At 41.0% G+C, this 20,655-nt stretch overlaps 1 protein-coding gene across 3 annotated transcripts in view; it reads right to left on the bottom strand.

The window, feature by feature from the left end:
• Positions 1–20,655, bottom strand: part of MMP24 (matrix metallopeptidase 24) — a 222,999-nt gene that overhangs the window by 15,507 nt on the left and 186,837 nt on the right. For all 3 annotated transcript variants that reach the window (XM_073562913.1, XM_073562914.1, XM_073562915.1), the window contains 2 exons: positions 8,326–8,537; positions 1,034–1,172 (listed from right to left, as the gene is read on the bottom strand). In XM_073562913.1, coding sequence (XP_073419014.1) covers positions 1,034–1,172; positions 8,326–8,537 — 351 coding nt within the window. The remainder of the gene's footprint in view (positions 1–1,033; positions 1,173–8,325; positions 8,538–20,655) is intronic.

Below are 20,655 nucleotides of genomic sequence, written 5' to 3' on the forward strand. Positions count from 1 at the left end.
TAGCCCCATCAGCCGACACCAGTCAGGTAATCTATTAGGATCATTATCCATTTGTAGAAGCCATCCTCTTTTCAATTTCATCTTTTTAACAAACAATATTATATTTGCATCAAGAATTTGTTGAAATTTAATTGAATCCAATATTCCCTCTACCCCTGATATGTTCTCCGTGCCATTGCTTGTTATCCAACCCCATGCTTAATGGTTGGCGAGATGTTGTTTTCCTAATATTTTGTGCCCTTTTTTCTCTACACATACCGTTTGCTGATTGTGGCCAAAGAGTTCTATTTTAACCTCACCGGTCCATAGGACTTGTTTCCAGGATGTATCAGGTATGTTTAGATGTTTTTTTGCATACTTCTCAAGTTGAATTTTATGGTGAGGGTGCAGGTGAGGTTTTCTTCTGATGACTCTTCCTTGAAGGCCATATTTGTGCAGTTGTCTCTGAACAGTAGAACAATGTACCACAACTCCAGAGTCTGCTAAATCTTTCTGAAGGTTTTTTGTGGTCAAGCAAGGTTTCTGATTTGCCTCCATAGCAATCCTATGAGCAGCTTTAACTGAAATTTTGCTTGGTCTTCCAGACCTTACCTTGACATCCACCATTTTCAGAGTGCTAGGCAGCAGCTTAGAAGAACCAATGGCTGCAATTTTTTGGCACAAGATTAGAGGAGGCTGGGTTTTTATAAAGCTGGAAAATTTGCATCACTTGGCCTTTCCAAACGATGTTGGTGAACAAGCCATACATCTATCAGGCTAATTAAGGTCTGAAACCTTGGTCAAATTTATATGAGCAACAAGACTCATACGTATGCACTGCGCCATTTTCCTATTGGTACTTTTTAAAATGACAATATATATTTTTTATGCCTAAAATACAAAGGAAATCTCTTTTAGAGATCATTTACTCTTCAGCTTGCTTAACTGTTCACATTAATAGTAATTCTGACAAGGGGTACCCAAACTTTTACATGCCACTATAGTTGTCTCCTCTGGGCTACTCTTTATTCATGGTTGAATAGAAAGAAAGTACCTTTAAAAAAGACAAATTTCCCATCTGATCTCTCGTAAGCGGCATCTATTTTAGGCGGAAGTCCTTTCCAGAATTGTTCTATTTGCATTGGATATCCTTCCTGTACTTTGTTATTCCGAAGCCTCCAAAACCATCGATCCTGTATATGAAAGGTAAGACAATATGTATATCAACATATTACCAATTCCTTACAAAACCTCGATAAATCGATCACATTCGATGGTCTGTGACTTTCATCCCTGACAGCTTCTCACTAGTCTATTTGACAAGTCAGATGATGAATATACAGTAAGTGTGTTGCTACTGTTCATAGTAATGCTTACTTGGCACAGCAGAACTCAGAAAAAGGGGATATTTTGTGTATTTCTTATAGATTAGGCTTATTATTTGTATAGAGTCCTATGTATAAATCTGTAATGATGTCACTATATTTCAAGAAATCTAATGGATAAATAAATGGACTGTATAAATAAATGAGTAAGATATCCCGTGGTGACTGGAGAGTAGAATGTTATTGGCACAAACATGGATAAACAACTCCTTAAGGGTTTAATTAGAAAATGAGAAGAATCGCCTTAAAATACCCAAGACAAATACACAATATGGTTATTTGTATGTTTATGTATACATGTATGAATGTTAAATGGATTGTCTGAAACCTAAAAGTGAATTTAATATTAATCTGTAACTATTAATGTAAAAAACCTAAGATTGAAACAAAACGAGGAGCATATACTCTGTTGTAAGCAAGTAAATAAATAGTAATAGTACATATAAATACCGCAACAAGGTGTACCCTAATTGGTACTTTGTACAAACAGGAGTGTGGCTCCCCCTTTTTTGAGCTAGGCATTCAATTTATATAGCTTCCTATAGTCAGGTGACTGACCAGTCGGACCCCGGTCCTGTCCTGCCCCCATTTATATTGAGGTAGTATGACACAAGGTGAGGTTTTAATACTAGACTATAGGATTGGAGTACACCTTATCATGGTGGGATGGCTTTCAAGCTTTTTTAGATCAAAAACAGTGTTTACTAATTATCCTAAGTTATTTATATATAGTATTACTAATTATTTACTTATTTCAAGGTATATTCTTATTTTGTTTCTATCTTAGGTTTTGTCTGTTAAGTGGCCACAGTGTGAACATGCTCTTATACGCTCCATATATGCCAACTTATGCTGTGACTCCTTTCTTTGCTTTTGCTTTAGTTTTTTGTACTTTGTACAAACAGGGGTGTGGTTCCTTTTTTAGAGCTGGGCATTTCATTTTCACAGCTTCCCATGCTGTGGGCTCTGTCAGACCCCAATCCTTTTCTGCCCCATATACATTGAGGTCATCTGACACAAGGTAAGGTTTTAATAATGGAGGATAAGACCATCCCGATTGGAGTACACCTTGTCGCTGTGGGAAGGCTTTTTTACACCTTTTTTTTTTTTAACAAAACCATTGTTTACTAAGTATCCTATATTATTTATATATACTATTACTATTTATTTACCTATTTACAGCAAGGTATATGTTCATTTTGTTTCCATCTTAGATTTTGTCTGTTAAATGGCCACAATGTGAACATACTCTTAAACGCTGCATGCATGCCAACTTATGCTCCAGCTCATTTCTTTGCTTTTGCTGTACTAATTTAGAAAACCAACACATTTTCTAATGCATTTCAATTACCGTTCCCTCCATGACTTCCTACATGTTTTTTTATTTTTTTCTTACTTCTGGTGACATTGTATTTGATCTTCACAGCATATATTGGGTATTCTCAAATGGGACGTTATTAGGGGGCTGGCACTGCCATCACTACCGCAGTTGTGTCCCAACTTTGGATAGGTTGTCATCAGGGCCATCCTTTTCATGGGCTGGGCTAGTCTCTGGCATATTGAGAATTCACCAGTTGACAATTCCCACATATGTGCCCCCTGCTCCAAGCTCCCTTATTTTCAATGCTCACTAACCATTCACTCCCCCTTTATAGATAAGTGATGAGCCAACAAAGAATTATCTCTTTCAGTAAAGTAGAGATTAGCACAACTCCTGAAAAGGCTACCCCTGAAGACCACAAATTCACTGTTTGAACAACCCTTATATGTATGCATTACATAGCTAAAATACAATTACCAGACCCTATCAATACAGAATCACCCAGAACTACTAATACGTACATGGCAGCAAGTGTGCAATGAAAAGTAAGCAGTATAGCATGCAGTGGGGGAAAAAAGTATTTAGTCAGCCACCAATTGTGCAAGTTCTCCCACTTAAAAAGATGAGAGAGCCCTGTAATTGATATTATAGGTAGTCCACAACTATAAGAGTCAAAATGAGAAAACAAATCCAGAAAATCACCTTGTCTGATTTGGCAAAATTTATTTTGCAAATTATGGTGGAAAATAAGTATTTGGTCATTAACACAAGTTCATCTCAATATTTTGTTATATATCCTTTGCTGGCAATGACAGAGGTCAAACGTTTTCTGTAAGTTTTCACAAGGTTGGCACATACTGTTGGTGGTATGTTAGCCCATTCCTCCATGGCGATATCCTCTAGAGCAGTGATGTTTTGGGCCTGTTGTGGGCAACACGGATTTTTAAATCCCTCCAAAGGTTTTCTATGGGGTTGAGAACTGGAGACTGGCTAGGCCACTCAAGGACCTTCATATGCTTCTTACGAAGCCATTCCTTTGTTGCCCTGGCAGTGTGCTTGGGATCAGCCAAAAGTTTTACCATAACCAGATTTCCCGCATCATGTAACCACATGCTTTATGCATCCATTAGCCCTCTGTGTCTGTACTGTTACACACTTAACATTATGGCTGGTCCATACAATCAGGGCAACTGTTACCACCCACCTTTCGTGTCTACCTCTTTCCTCATAGACTGTAAGCTTGCGAGCAGGGCCCTCTTTCCTCTTGGTATTTGTTATAATCTACTGTATGTGATTATTGTTATGCTGTAATGTCTATTGTCTGTACAAATCCCCTCTGAAATGTAAAGTGCTGTGGAATATGTCGGCGCTATAAAAATAAAATTTATTATTATTATTATCATCATGCTGAAAGACCCATCCACGTTTCATCTTCAGTGCCCTTGCTGATGGAAGGAGGTTTGCACTCAAAATCTCATGATAAATGGCTCCATTCATTTTTCATGTACACGGATCAGTGGTCCTGGTCCCTTGTAGAAAAACAGCCTCAAAGCATGATGTTGCCACCCCCATACTTAACAGTAGGTATGGTGTTCTTTGGATGCAACACGACGAGTTTTGTTTCCACCAAACAGTTCTACTTTGGTTTCATCAGACCATATTACATTCTCCCAATACTCTTCTGGATAATCCTAATGCTTTCTAGCAAACTTCAGACAGGCCCAGACATGTACTGGCTTAAGCAGGGGGAGACGTCTGGCACTGCAGGATCTGAGTCCCTGGTGGCGTAGTTTGTTACTGATGGTAGCCTTTGTTGCGGTGGTCCCAGTTCTATGAAGGTCATTCACTAGGTCCCCGTGTGGTTCTGGGATTTTTGCTCACCGTTCTTATGATCATTTTGACCCCACAGGGTGAGATCTCGTGCTGAGCCCCAGATCGAGGGAGATTATCAGTGGTCTTGTATGTCTTCCGTTTTCTTATTTTTGCTCCATTATTGCTCCCACAGTTGATTTAATCACACCAAGCTGCTTGCCTATTGCAGATTCAGTCTTCCCCGCATGGTGCAGGGCTACAATTTTGTTTCTTGTGTCCATCGACAGCTCTTTGGTCTTCACCCTAGTGGAGTTTGGAGTGTGACTGTTTGAGGTTGTGGACAGGTGTCTTTTATACTGATAACAAGTTCAAACTGGTGCCATTACTACAGGTAACGAGTGGAGGACAGAGGAGCCTCTTAAAGAAGAAGTTACAGGTCTGTGAGAGCCAGAAATCTTGCATGTTTTTAGGTGACCAAATACTTATTTTCCACCATAATTTGCAATATAAATCTTGCCAAATCAGACAAGGTGATTTTCTGAATTTGTTTTCTCATTTTGACTCTCTTAGTTGTGGTCTACCTATGATGTCAATTATAGGCCTCTCTCATCTTTTTAAGTGGGAGAACTTGCACAATTGGTGGCTGACTAAATACTTTTTGTCCCCACTGTACACTATATCAGCCAAAATGCACTCAGTCCTTTTCCCTCTCTCACGCACACAATTGGAGCATCGGTGGTTAAGGTTAAACTTGATAAAAAATATGCCCACATAACTGCCCCATATCTCCATCAGGAGCCTGTGTTGCAGATTCTGTTACAATTGATGGGAAAATAAGTGTGCATAGGGTGCTTTATCCCCTACTAAAACAGACACCATAATGAAAATAAATGGATCCAACTATAAGTCAATGGGGTCCATGTGACAGACTCAATACTGCATTGTGGTTTCTGTTTTAAACAAAACCAAGATGCAGATGTGAACAGAGCCTTAAATCTTAGGGGTTGGACATAAAGTACCGTATTTTTTGGACTATAAGACACACCTTTTTCTTCCAAAATGTGGAGGAAAATGGGGGTGTTACGCGTCAAGTTTCCCCCACTGCACAGGGGGAATCTCGAGCCATGCCCTCTGCGGTCTCCCATTCCTCTGCAGCCGCAGAGATTCCTGCTCAGCAAAGACGTTGGTCCAGGCGTCTTGCCCAGGCTGATGCTAGGCGTATGGTTGCTTCTTCTGGCTCTGCTATAACTCCATCCTTGAGTCAGCAGCAAGTAGACGCTTCTGGGACTAAGTCCTGTCTTTTGGGTACTGAGCAGGCCCGTGGGACGACCTCTCATTGGAGGCCGGAAGTCAGATGTGCAGGTCCCGTTCCTGCTCGGATTGGTCCACTACTGGGAAGGTCCCGCAAGGACGCCGCTATAAAAGAGCCGCATGGCTGCTCAGCCATGCGCTAGTATAGACAGTTATGGATAGTGTTGTGTGTGATGATGGATGCTTGTGAACCGCTGAATGACTCATTAAGAAACCCCTTCCCTTTGATACGTATGGTTTAGGGTCTTGGGTCAGTGCCAAGCGGTGATACTGCATAGTGCCGCAGTGCTCCCAGCACCTATTACACACTCAGCCAGAGAGTGTCCTCTGCACGAGACACCTCTGTACCGCATACGCCGCAGTGTATGTCTCAGCGGTGCCGTGCGCAGTTATTGCCCCTTCCAACGCTAAGCTTGAGCTGGTTAGGGGCATCCGCCAGGGCAACGCTGTACACACACAGTGCGGTAACACCACTGTCGACTGAACCCTGTGTTTGCTAACAGGGCACAGCGTTTCTCTAGGGTTAATCCCTGGCGCCGCAGTAGCGGTTCCTTTAGCCGTAGCCTGTGAGGTAACAGGCTTCGGTGTCTCTTTCTGCGGCTTTGTGCTGTAACATAGTGCTCTCCTGTGCACACCGGGTCTGCGGTCACTCCGCCGGTGTTCAATTGGCGTCCGCCATTACCGAGCAGCAGTTTGTCATCTCTGCACGGTGGACTCCGGGTTGCGATTGCACTTTATTATATTTTATATTTAGTGCGATCCGCAACCCTAACAGGGGGTGCGTCTTATAGTCCAGATGTACCTGCTCTGGCTGTGGTGGGGAGGTGGAGGAGCTTTTTAGTTGGAGCAGCGGGTCACAAGGCAGGAGCCGGCGGCTCTCGCTAATTCCTGTGCCCGCTGCTAAAGAGAAATGAATATTCACTGCATTCCACATCCATGGGTGTGGAGGGCAATGAATATTCATTACTTTTTGGCATCCTGGTATGATTGGCCCCATCCTGTTCCTGGTATGCATGGCCCCATCAGAAAAGATTAAAAAAAAAAACCTTACACTTACCTTCCTCCGCTCCCTCGCAGTGTCCTGCTCCGTTGCCAGCAGCTGCCCAGATCCTCACCGGGACAGTTCATTGCAGTGAGCAGTGAGCATTCATTGCTCTTCAATAGGGTGAAGTCAGCCACCGACTTCCTGCTGCTGCTGCTGCTGGCGGTCACGTGTGCCGATACTTAAGAGAAATGAATATTCAGGATATTCATTTCTCTTAAGTATCAGCACATGTGACCGCCAGCAGCAGCAGGAAGCTGGTGGCTGACACTGCGCGCTACTGAAGAGCAATTATCAAAGTATAAAAAGGGATTTTTGCACTAAATACTGGGACACTTTGCTTGAGACAAACATGTTAGTGATGCAATGTGCTAACAAACATGATACTGGGGGCAGTTTAATAGCAATAAGGCTGTGTGCACACGATGCGTTTTTTTAAGCATTTCCGCAGCGTTTGAGCCGGCTCAGACGCTGCAGAAACGCTTAAAAGATGCATCAAATTAATTAGCATGCGTTTTTGGCTTTCTGTGCCAATGCATGCGTTTTTAACCGCTCAGGAATCGCTTAGCGGCTAAAAACGCAGCATGCTCATTAATTTCCGCATTGCTGAGCGTTTTTAGCCATCCCCAATGATCCCAGAAATCGCGTGTCAAAAACGCGTCAAAAACGCGTCAAAAAATCGCGCGGAAAAAGACGCGCGATTTCTGGGAAGGGGATCCTTTTCCTGAGCGTTTAAAAACGCTAGCGTGTGCACATAAAAAACAAATCTGAACTGAGAAAAGTAAGTTAATGTGTATGCACAATGTAAGTGCATATTAACACATGACCATTAACCAGAGAAAACAAAAAGCAAAAAACACAAATATCCTGAACTAAAAGTAAAAAATATACTGCAAATAATGCATAAAGGTAATAATAATAATGAGGGTATTTAGTAAACATAATTTTGATCAAAATAATGTACAAGCCATCCCGCCACGTCACGGCAACCCTTGTGGGACAGTCCCTACTCTAGTATTTAAAACCCTTTCACTTGCCAAGTGGCGTGAATGTGAATAAGGGTCGAGCGGCTGAACCACTTGTAACAGCTTAGGCCAGACTGGATGGCTTTCCCAGCTCAGAAAGAGGGCGGTCACACCCCTATATGCACTGAATGCACAATGAAATGAATAAAAAACAAATCTGAACTGAGAAAAGTAAGTTAATGTGTATGCACAATGTAAGTGCATATTAACACATGACCATTAACCAGAGAAAACAAAAAGCAAAAAACACAAATATCCTGAACTAAAAGTAAAAAATATACTGCAAATAATGCATAAAGGTAATAATAATAATAAGGGTATTTAGTAAACATAATTTTGATCAAAATAATGTACAAGCCATCCCGCCACGTCACGGATATATCACACACACATACATACACACACACACACATACACGGTATATACACTGATATTTTATCCTTTAAATACCTTGAACACAAACATTTCTCCTCTAAAAAGGGCAACAGTGTTAAAATTCCCATCACATATGTTCGGCCTGTTGCCAGGATGGGAAGGCTTTTCTCCAGATGGAGGTCGAGGCCTCGGTTGTCTTTCGTGCTTTCTTTCAGATGTGGATTGTATTCTGCGTGGTGGTAGTGTAGGCAATGGTCTTGTAGGCTCCAATGTTTCTGCAGGGGGACCTTAAAGCAGAAAAAAGTTATACAAATTATATGAGTGATATTTACTTTTTTGAACGCATATACGAACATCAATATCAGAACATAATGATATTTAAAATGGGTTTTCATTCTTTTAGTAATTTCGAAAATATTCAGACAGGAGAGTGACCGCACATGTATGGCCATTTATTTGCTTGTTCGCAGTACTACTATTGATGTTTTTAGATATGTCATAAAAGTTCTTTAAAGGAAAATGTCATAAAAGAATACCTTTTGTAAATGCCCTAATTTACAGACTATAAGGTCTTATGAATAAAAAGAAGAAACAAATTTTAATCCTTTCCAGAAAAAGGAAACCTGGAGTTTATTTGGTAACTATGGACAATAGATGCATTATCTGCAAATAGAAATATCTTCCTGTCAGGAATAATGGCAAATAGAGTGCATCCTCCGTTTTCAAGTCACAGCATAGCTTTCAAGTGTGTATTTGTAGTACTCTCTCATTATGTCAATCATCCTCAGAGAAACCTCCAATGGTCAGGAATGCTTACATAGCCCACAGGTGATGTCTGTGAACAAACAGATGCTTATCAATACCGGAAAAAGCAGTAAGATTTTAATGTCATCGAAGCAAGAAGCATTTTAAAGTGGATATGTCACCAGTTATCACAATATAAACTACAAACATTATTAAACAGATCTCTTAGACCTGAAGAAGCTAGTGTGCTTTCTTTGAAAATCCATGTCAGAATAGCTGAATAAAACTGGTCCTATAAACAGACGTTTGTAAGTCCAGCTATACAGTGAAAGAGCTTACGAGTCCATGTGTAGTCAGTCTCCACTCACACAACCTGACTGACAGCTGTAGATTGTAAGGAACAGTGTGAGATCTCAGCAGGAAGGAGAGATACTGAGGAGCTATCAATCAGGCAATTTAAGTGCAGACTGAGTTATACTTTCATAAAGGACTTCTTACATAAATCGGGCTCACTAGATGACCTAGAGTCTCTGAACCCAAGGTCGAGGTGGCACACAGGCCATGGGTGTCTGTACAGCAGGCGAGTGAGCCCAGGAAGCTACAGGCAGACACATAGCTAAGGCAAACTAAAAGCCTTAATAAAATCCTGAAAGTCTTAAGTGGACAGGAAACGTAGTGGAAGCCGCAGAAAAACATGTCGCCAAGGTAAAAAAAAAGTCTTAATAAAGTCCTGGAACCCCGAATCAGACAGGATAAATCCTGGAAGTCACAGGTGGACAAATAGCAAAGGCAAACAAAAATCTTAATAAGGTCCTGGAAGCCGCAACAGGACAGGAGACAACCCGGCAGACACAGACAGACAGATAAGAGGGTTATTAGAAGCCGCAGACTGGCAGGTGAAGTCCTGACTACTGACAAGACTTGTGCACAGACAAACAAAAAGTCATACTAAGAAAGTCTTAATTCCAAGACCCAGGTGTGTGGCTTGGGAGGCCTTTATATAGGCCTTGGAAGTTCAACACATGGGAGAACACTAGGCTACCTGAAAAGCCCGACATGGAGCACAAGAAAGTCTAGTGGACTGGAGTTAGGGAAGCAAAGCATGGATATGGAACACATGCATAACAGTACGACCACTCAAAGGGCCTCTCCCCAAAAAAAGTCTGTAACCCACGGCAGTAGTGTTGTTGATGTTGCACCTTTGGAAACCATGGTCTTGGGATTCTGTTACATAAAGCAGGCTCACTGGGTGAGGTGAATCCTCTAAGCCCAAGACCTGGGTAGGCACTTGAGCTTCGGTGCAGCAGGCGGGTGTGTCCTGGAAGCTGCAAGCTGACACATAGCAAAGGCAAACTGAAAGCCTTAATAAAGTCATGAAAACTGCAAACAGATAGGAGACGTACTAGAAGCAGCAGACGTCTACATAGGAAAGGAAAACTAAAAGTCTTAATAAAGTCGGGAAGCCGCAAGCGGACAGGAGATGTCCTGGGGCCGCAGGCAGGCATGTAGAAAGGATAATGAAAGCTGCAGACAGACAAGTGAAGTCCTGGAGGCCACTGACAGTAATTGTGCACAAACTAAAAGTCATACTAGAAAGTCTTAATTCCAAGACCTCCCTACAAGTTTTGGGAGGTCTTTTATAGGCCTTTGAAGTTCAACACATAGGAGCTCGCTGAGTTACCTGCAAAGCCTTACATGGAGCACAAGAAAGCCTAGCAAACTGGGGTGAGGGAAGGAAAGCACGCATCCAAGACAGATGTGTAACTGTACTATACAGTCATGGATTTTCAAAGTAAATACAGCATAAGAAGATAATAATGTATGTAGTTTGTATTATAAAATCTCGAGTCAGATCCACTTTAATGATGGATAGCTGAGAATATTAATAACACCAGGATTTCTACATGTTTCTGGTCTCTGAACGTGAACTGACGCATCTTTTAGATCTGCTTGTTACATAAACATGATCTAGCTAGGACAATCTGTGTCGTCTTCATGAGTCAGACGGACTGGTTGGGTTGGTTGTGTTGGCAGTCACGTTGGTTTACATAAGAAGCAGAGGGCTGCGTGGGCCACTAAAGCATCTGCCTATATTTGTTATCAGGACATTACATAAGTACCTGAGCAACGTGAAGAAAAGTAACAGATACAAAATAACTACAGTACAACTTTTACCTGGTGTGGCTGGGACTAGTTTACTTTAAACGTAATTGACTGTGAGGCAACCCAACAAAAAACATATACTGTGCGGTACACAGATTTTTTTATCATGGGCATGTCATTATATGTTTATAAAGTATCCTACAGAGCAGTCCATCAGATGTGAACAGAGTGCAGTTCAATAGTCTTCCGACTGCTATTTCAGGATGAAGATTGGAAGTTTAAAATTCCATAAATTAAAGGAATTGTCCTAAGATTAAAGGGAGGATTTGACATAAAAACCTAAATTGAAGAATTGCTATTTATGCAGTTCTCATAAATTATGTAAAAGAGGGTTCACACCAAATCGTGACACTCTCTTACACCCGAGGGACCCATTATTATAATCAATGATGGAAATAAAGATGGACGAAAACAGATTATTTATCATGCTTTCAGAAAAGAAATATCCCTAAGAACAGTTTGTTTAAAAAAAATAACTCTTCCTTACTCCCCCTCCCCAGGTCCAGCACCGAGTCTCCACAACTACCGATGTCTGTTCCTATCAGCAAAGCTGACGTCACGTCAACAGAACTGCAGACAATCTGTGGCCTCAGTAGATTGTGCCGTCAACTCGGGCAGAGTCATTAAGCTCGGTTATTAGCTGCAGTGCTGTCAATGTGACATTAGATCTGCAAATAATATGTGACACCGGGAGCAGTGGAGAGGATTCATTGCCGGACCTGGGGATGGTGAATAAAGCCCAGTTTATAATTAAAGCAATCTGTGCCAGGACATGCTTTTGTTTACCTGGAAAACCCCTTTAAGCAGTCACCAAATGGATTATAATGGATCATAAAGGATCTGTCACATTCCCATCTATCCTTGTGAGTAATGGTACATACAAAACGCAGTGTTTCAGTAATGATTTACTGCACCTATACTATGTGTGCTCTCATCATGTACCTATAATGTATCTGGCTTCATTAGCCAACGCTCTCTGTTCCTTGAATCCACCATTTCCAGTTTATGTACATACGTATGTATCTGTCCATTATTCAGTGATACTAAATGGTATATATTATACTGTTACAGCAGTGATCACTTGGTGAAAAGATCCTAATTGTTATTGTTCTCCCATTACTTGCCACTAGGGGTCGCACTTAACTGGATAAAAATAAACAGCAAACGTTCCACTATGGCGGCGCTGAGGACACTTCATGCGAGAATTTCATAGAAGCAGAGGAACATGTCACTACATTAATAGGTATAATTTATACGATCTGGTAAAAGGTTCGATCAACATATGAGGCATTCTGTCATTTCCTAAAAATATGGTATCATTACATCACCCTGCTTTCACATAAGAGACACGTCTTAGTACTACGGCTAGAGGGAAGCCAAATGTTTTATTCATATTTTGTGTTAAAATGAGAGTAACCTATTCCTAGAGGCATCATTCCAGAAAGTGCAGTAATCTATCTTTCTGGGGAGACTGTGATCTACTCTGCACCACCATTTTTTCTAAATAATTATGGGGTCATAGTGGCATTAAAGAGTAACCATCATTTTCATTTTTATTTTATGAATCAACAGTGAAAATAAACATTGTAATATGTATTATGGAAATCTGCTTCTTTCTCTGCCAGGAATGATCAGCCATTTTCAAAATGCTCAATTTTGGGTTAAAATCTGAATTCAGCGAAGACAGATTTTTATATTCCTGAGATAGGAGGAGTAGTGATCATGACTGATCCAAGACAGAGGCAGCTCCCTGCTGGGAACGACTGGAGCTGGAACCCCAAAATTCCCTGAATGGCTCTCACTGGGAGTAAAATGATGGTGGTCATCTGCTGATATCCTACCCATCCTAACCAATTTTAATTTCATCTTAAATGTGTGCACACCTATGATGAATACATATTTAATAGAAATCCATTTAGGATCCAAAAGAGCCGACTCTTTTTCGTGAGTGGTACCAAGTAATCCACATCACCAAAAACAGCCGGACTGGCCTTCACTAGACAGGAGATGGCAGTTGCTACTAATGAGTCTTTATATAGATGGGAGGGGTGAAGGAGGAGCTCTGCCTCTAGCTCCTCCCCTCTACAAGGAGTGCTATGAGTAACAGCTGCCATCTCCTATCTTGGTAATGTAACAGTCTGTCTTCACTGAATACTGATTTTACTCCAGAATTGAGAGGTTCTCTTCTGCAGTGTATCGCGGTCTGTTTTTGAGAGCAGTCACGTAAGTAACTGCTCTCAAAGTCAACAGAATCGTCGTGGCACATTCTGGATTATCTTCTCTGTGGACAGGTGAGGAATACAGTGGTTTATTATTTTATTTTTGTTGCAGGAGACGCTGGCGTCAGTGGATTAGGTGTTCGGTGAGTATGGTTTAATTAAGGGCAGCACGGTGGCTCAATGAATAGCATTGCAGCGCTGGAGTCCTGGGTTCGAATCCCACCAAGGACAACATCTGCAAGGAGTTTGTATGTTTTCCCCGTGTTTGCGTGGGTTTCCTCTGGGTACTCCAGTTTCCTCCCACATTCTAAAGACATACTGATGGGGAATTTAGATTGTGAGCCCATCGGGGACAGTGATGATAATATGTGCAAACTGTAAAGGGCTGCGGAATATGTTAGCTCTATATAAAAATAAAGATTATTATTAAGATTATTAATTAAGATTCAATAAAGGAGTCTGTCATTATTTTAAATAAAGGACTTTATTCTGGGTGTTTGTTTTTATAATTTCACTATGTGGTTAGTAATGGGGGCGTTTTATATACGCCTCTCCATTATTAACCTGTGGGCTTTTGTCACCTGACAATACAACCCTGTCAACCCTCCCAACTATCACCCCACTTGCAACCGCTACAGGGAAAGTGGGAAGAGCGAGGCTAAATGCCAGATGCACCTTTAGATGCACCTTTTCTGGGGCGGCTGAAAGCTGATGTTTTTAGCCTGGGGGGCAATATCAATGGCCCCTTCCTAGGCTATTAATATCAGCCCGCAGCTGTCTGCCTAGCCTTTGCTGGTTACACTTTATAGGAGGACCCTATGTCAATTTTTTTCTGGGGTCCCCCTGTAATCTAGCCAGGAAAAGGTAAGCAAACAGCTGTGAGCTGATATTAATAGCCTGTGAACCTTTATGGCTATTGGCTCGTTCCCAGAATATTAACATAAGCCCTCAGCAATCGGCTTTCCCTCTGCTGGTTAAGAAAATTACACTGGAGCCCACACAAACTTTTTTTTTCATTATTTTTCTTTAAATTAAGAGTTGCTGTATGGTTACAGCCTATGTAGGTTCCTTCTGTTAACGCTCCTACATAGGCTGGTGACTGTGTGTTTGTGTTAACTTACCAGGTTAGTAATGAGGGTGTTGGGTTGACACCTCTTCATTCCTAAGCCTATAGCTTGATGTCAATGACAGCTGTTGATACGCAGCCCAAATCCCATTACTCTGATGCTACTGCATCAGAATGACAAAGGTGGTGTTGAACCAAGAAATTATATCACAAAACTTTTTTTTCAATATATTTAGCTCAAAAAAGACGTCATTGCTGTACAAAAACGCATGCAAAAAACAAATACAAAACCACGGCAAAAACGCACCAAAAATCGTGGCAAAATGGCTGCCAAGAGATGCAGAAACCTTGCAGAAATTTCTGCAAGCAAATACTCAATGTGTGCACATAGCCTTAATGTGAAGCAACAACAAAAAAAGCGGTTTATAGGAGCGCTAAAGGAAAGGCAGAAACCAGAAAAAGGGTAAAAAACTCAGCTTTAATTATTCCTCCAATACCCACAACGCGTTTCTACGGTCACAGCCGTCTTCCTCAGGTGGAATGAAGGAAGCATCAATTATTACAGCCTTTATAGGTAGCCCTAGTTGAAACAACCCACAATCCTATGCGACCTCCCCTTGATGTTGCGCGTTAACCCTTACATCCCCAATAAAAACAGTGAAAAACATTCGTTAAACAATCATTATACATTTTGCATGTTGCGACATTCAACCTCATCAATATTCCATAAAAATCTGATAAACCCTGTCCAAGTAATAAAAAACCCCAAACAAAAGGAAAAAACTTTTCCAAAAAATTTTAAAAAACTTTAAAAAAAAAATTTAAAAAATTTTTCCTAAAAAAAAATTTTTTTTTAATTTTTTTTCCCTCTTTTTTTTCTTTTTGATGAAAATGGCGGCTGTTAAATAAAATATTAGAGGCATGGAATTTACATCAGTGGCAACACTTCAGGGCTGAAATAACAAAAAAAACAATGGAGTTGTATTTTATTGTTGCTGTAGGCCTCTTGGGAGCCTCCTTGACCAAATTTTTTCTTGTCTTTTCTTCAATTATTGTAGGCTATCCAGTAGTAGGTAATGTCCCTGTTCTGCCAAATTTAAGCCACTTCTTGATGACTATCGTCACTGTGTTCCACGGCATATACAGTGCGTTTAGAATTTTTTTGTACTGACTGATAACGTTCAACAATGATTTCTCTATGATGTGTTTACGGACCATGGCTTTTGTTGAAAATATCACAAAAATCATACTAGAACAGCTAAACTTTATATGGAGTTAATCAGAATCACCTTAAATGATGGAAGCTGTGAACTGACTACTATTTAACATGAGTTTACATGTGATTGGCAATTTCTGAACACAACAGTTTTTTTGCAGCACTACTGCCAGGAAGAGTGGGCAAACATTGCCAATCCTAAATGTGCCATGCTGATGGATGCCTTCCCAAAAAGTCTGAATGTTGTCATATGAAAAATAAAATGCAAAGAGAGGTGCAATGAGTGTACCTGTGTTTAAATTAATTCCCTAACTGAATTGACAGGGTGCTCACCTTACAGGGTTGTGCCACCCTTACCCAACCACGGTGTGAACGTGAATGGTAATTGGAGAGTGTGTCCTCGCGACCATATCAAGGAGCTTGGTGAAGGGAGGCTGAGTAACCTTATTAGAAGAGAAAGCTACTGGATGTTTAAGTTGGGTACATTATATCCAGAGGGACTGAATATCACTATAGAGAAAGTTTCCAGGTAGTGTTAATAGTTTAAGTGATTATGATTGATTTCTCTTTTTTATGTGCATCATGTAGTTTTTTTAAAAAAAAAATATTTTTTTTTTTGGGAGAAGAAAAAAAAATGTTTTTCTTTTAAAAATTTTAAAATTTTTTGGAAAAGTTTTTTCCTTTTGTTGGGGTTTTTTTATTACTTGGACGGGGTTTATTATCAGTTTTTTATGGAATATTGATGAGGTTGAATGTCGTAACATGGAAAATGTATAATGATTGTTTAACGAATGTTTTTTCACAATGTTTTTATTGGGGATGTAAGGGTTAACGGGCAACATCAAGGGGAGGTCGCATAGGATTGTGGGTTGTTCCAATTAGGGCTACCTATAAAGGCTGTAATAATTGATGCTTCCTTCATTCCACCTGAGGGAGACGGCTGTGACCGTAGAAACGCGTTGTGGGTATTGGAGGAAGGATTAAAGCTGAGGTTTTTTTACCCTTTTTCTTGTTTCTGCCTCTCCTTTAGCTCTCCTATAGACCGCTTTCAATGTGAAGCAACAACAAAAAATGGTGTCATAGATTCAGAGGATACTTAAACAAAGTAGTTTAAGGGTATGAATATTAATTCAGCTGCATTATTTTCATTCTGAATTTTAATTCAGAATCCGTACCTTCCTCAACCCTCATTCTACTAAAATGCTTGTACATGCCCTCATCATGTCCCGCCTCGATTATTGCAACATCCTTTTCTGTGGCCTCCCTGCTAACACCTTCGCACCTCTCCAGTCCATCCCTAACTCTGCCGCCCGACTAATTCATCACTCTCCTCACTACTCCTCCGCTTCTCCCCTCTGCAAATCTCTTCACTGGCTCCCATTCCCTCAGCGTATCCAATCCAAATTACTAATACTGACATACAAGGCCATCTATAACCTGTCTCCTCCATATATATCTGAACTAATCTCCAGATATCATCCCTCATGTAATCTCTGGTCCTCTCAAGACCTCCTTCTCTCCTCCATACTTATTCGCTCCTCACCCAACCGCCTCCAAGACTTCTCCCGAATAGCCACCATCCTCTGGAATTCTTTGCCCCAACACGTCCGACTATCAACCACATTCGGATCCTTCAGACGGAACCTGAAAACCCATCTCTTCAGGAAAGCTTACAGCCTGCAATGATCCCCGCTGCCTCCTCACCACTACTGGAGCTACTGCCTCACCTTCACTGGAGCTGCTGCAACCCCCCAACCTACTGTCTCCTTCCCCACCATCCTGCAGAATGTAGGCCCGAAAGGGCAGGGTCCTCTCTGCTCTGTATCAGCCTGTGATTGTTAGTTTGTTTACTGTAAGTGATATCTGTAATTTGTATGTTACCCCTTCTCATGTACAGCACCATGGAATCAATGGTGCTATATAAATAAATAATAATTCTTTTTTTTTCTTTTCCCACCTAAAAATTATTGAATTGTACAGATTAATGGTGATATTAACCCCTTAGCGACAGAGCCAGTATGCAGCTTAATGACCAGGCCAATTTTTACAATTCTGACCACTGTCCCTTTATGAGGTTATAACTCTGGAGCACTTTAATGGATCCCGCTGATTCTGAGATTGCTTTTTCGTGACATATTGTACTTCATGTTAGTGGTAAAATTTCTTCGATAAGACTTGTGTTTATTTATGAAAAAAACGGAAATATGGCAAAAATTTTGCAATTTTAAAACTTTAAATTTTTATGCCCTTAAATCAGAGATATGTGTCACACAAATTTCTTAATATATAACATTTCCCACATGTCTACTTTACATCAGCACAATTTTGGAAGCAAAATTTTTTTTTGTTAGGAAGTTATAAGGGTTAAAAGTTGACCAGCGATTTCTCATTTTTACAACAAAATTTACAAAACCATTCTTTTTTAGGGACCACATCATATTTAAAGTCATTTTGAGGGGTGTACATGACAGAAACTACCCAAAAGTGGCACCATTCTAAAAACTAGACCCCTCAAGGTGCTCAAAACCACATTCAAGAAGTTTATTAACCCTTTAAGTGCTTCACAGGAACTAAAGCAATGTGGATGGAAAAAATAGCATTTAACTTTTTTTTGCAAAAAATTTACTTCAGAACGAATTTTTTTTATTTTCACAAGTGTTAAAAGATAAAATCAACCACAAAATTTGTTGTACAATTTCTCCTGAATACGCCGATACCCCAAAAATAGGGGGTAAACCACTTTTTCAGCACACGGCAGAGCTCGCAAGGGATGGAGCGCCTTTTGACTTTTTCAACGCAGAATTGGCTGGAATTGAGATCGGATGCCATGTTGCGTTCGGAGAGCCCTTAATTTGCCTAAACAGTGGAAACCCCCAACAAGTGACCCCATTTTCAAAACTAGACCCATTAAGGAACTTATCTAGATGTGTGGTGAGCACTTTGAACCTTCAAGTGCTTCACAGAAGTTTAAAACGTAGAGCCTTGAAAATAAAAAATCCATTTTTTTCCACAAAAATGATCTTTTCGCCCCCAAATTTTTATTTTTACAAGGGTAACAGGAGAAATCATACCACAGTTGTTGTGCGGATTTTTCCTGAGTACGCCGATACCCCATATCTGGGGGGGAAGCACTGTTTGGGCGCATGGGAGAGCTCGGAAGGGAAGGAGTGCCATTTTGGAATGCAGACTTTGATGGAATGGTCTGCGGGCATCATATTGCGTTTGCAGAGCCCCTGATGGGCCTAAATAGTGGAAACCCCCCACAAGTGACCCCATTTTGGAAACTGGACCCCCTAAGAAACTTATCTAGATGTGTGGTGAGCACTTTGAACCCCCAAGTGCTTCACAGAAGTTTATAAACGCAGAGCCGTGAAAAGAAAAAGTCTTCTTTATTTCCACAAAAGTGATTTTTTAGACCCCAATTTTTAGACCCCCAAAGTTGGTAAATAGTGGAAATCCTTCAATTCTTGCTCCAACCCTAACCCCAACACACCCCTAACCCTAATCCAAACCCTAACCCCAACCCTAATCCTAATTCTAACCCTAATCCTAGTTCGCCCTAACCCTAATTCTAACCTGAGCCCTAACCCTAGCCCTAGCCCTAACCCTAGCCCAACCCTAACTCTAGCCCAACCCTAACCCTACCCTAACCGTAGCCCTAGCCCTAACCCTAGCCCAACCCTAGCCCAACCCTAACCCTAACCCTAATGGAAAACTGAAATTTTATTTCATTATGTTTGCCTATATAAGGGGGTGATAAACAGGGGGGTTATGTACTATTTTTTTTATTTTGATCACTATGATCGTTTATCATAGTGATCAAAATAATGAATGGTATCTGCCAGCCGGAGCCGGCAGATTCCCGGCGGGCGCACTGCGCATGCGCCCGCCATTTTCAAGATGGTGGCGCCCATCGGAGGACGCCGACGGGACGTGGGACCACCGGGAGGGGACGGAGGACCACGGAGAGGTACCGGGGGGGGATCGGGGACCCTATTTCTCTCTCCTCTGATGTGCGATCACATCAGAGGAAAGAGAAATTTAATGCATAATCGCGGCTTCTTTTTTTTTGCGGTCGCTGTTATAGGGTTAATAACGGCAATCGCAAAAGCGGGGTCGGTAAAAACCGACTGATTCATGTTCTCTGGGGTCTCGGCTACCCCTGGCAGCCGAGACCCCGGAGAAAATCTGACACTGGGGGGCGCTATTCACTTAAATCACAGCGCCGTGAATTAACGGCGCTGTGGTTTTAGTACCCTTAACTACCGCCGATAAAAGGCGTATCGGCGGTCGATAAGGGGTTAAAGGTGTTTTACATGCCAGAGAGATATATACACAGTTCATGTTACCAATGGATTAGCTCATGTTTAGAAAGATGTTCAGCTCTACTCCAGACACATCTAAAGCCCGGTGTTTATATTCCGGCTGCTGACGGAAGTCACTGAAGTGTGAGGGATCTCACAATTAACAAGCATTCTGGCATCTACAATAACGTGAAGCCTTTTATAAAATGTCATCCACAGCAAATGCATTTATACAATGCTTGGAATTCAGTGAAGCTTCAAAATTAAAGTCAATTCCAGTTTAAGATAAAAAGCAAATTGTTGAATAGAATGTGGTCAGATATCACGGATGATAGACGCCAATGTAATTTATATTAATCATACAAGGAAACAATACATTGGTAGAGGATAAAACGCTACAGTATTTACCTACTCAGATATGTTTTATAATTTAGCAATAAAAACCCAGTTTTCTTGGTGTTAAATATTCTAATCAATTATATCTGTTTGGGGGAAATGTGTGTATACTAATAAATAATAATAACAATATGGCCACCATAACAGCTTCTTCAGCAGGTGTCAACTGAGGAAAAATGGAGCCTAGGTTATTTCCCGCACTCAGGAAAAATTACAAAAAAAAACACTTATGAAAGGTTAACTCACCAAAACCCTGACTAGTGCACTAGCAGGATGCAGCAGACCTCCATTGATAAA

Source organism: Dendrobates tinctorius, unplaced genomic scaffold (genome assembly GCF_039654945.1).
Source record: "Dendrobates tinctorius isolate UK_male_01 unplaced genomic scaffold, ASM3965494v1 ptg000370l, whole genome shotgun sequence".
Taxonomy (NCBI): Eukaryota; Metazoa; Chordata; class Amphibia; order Anura; family Dendrobatidae; genus Dendrobates; species Dendrobates tinctorius.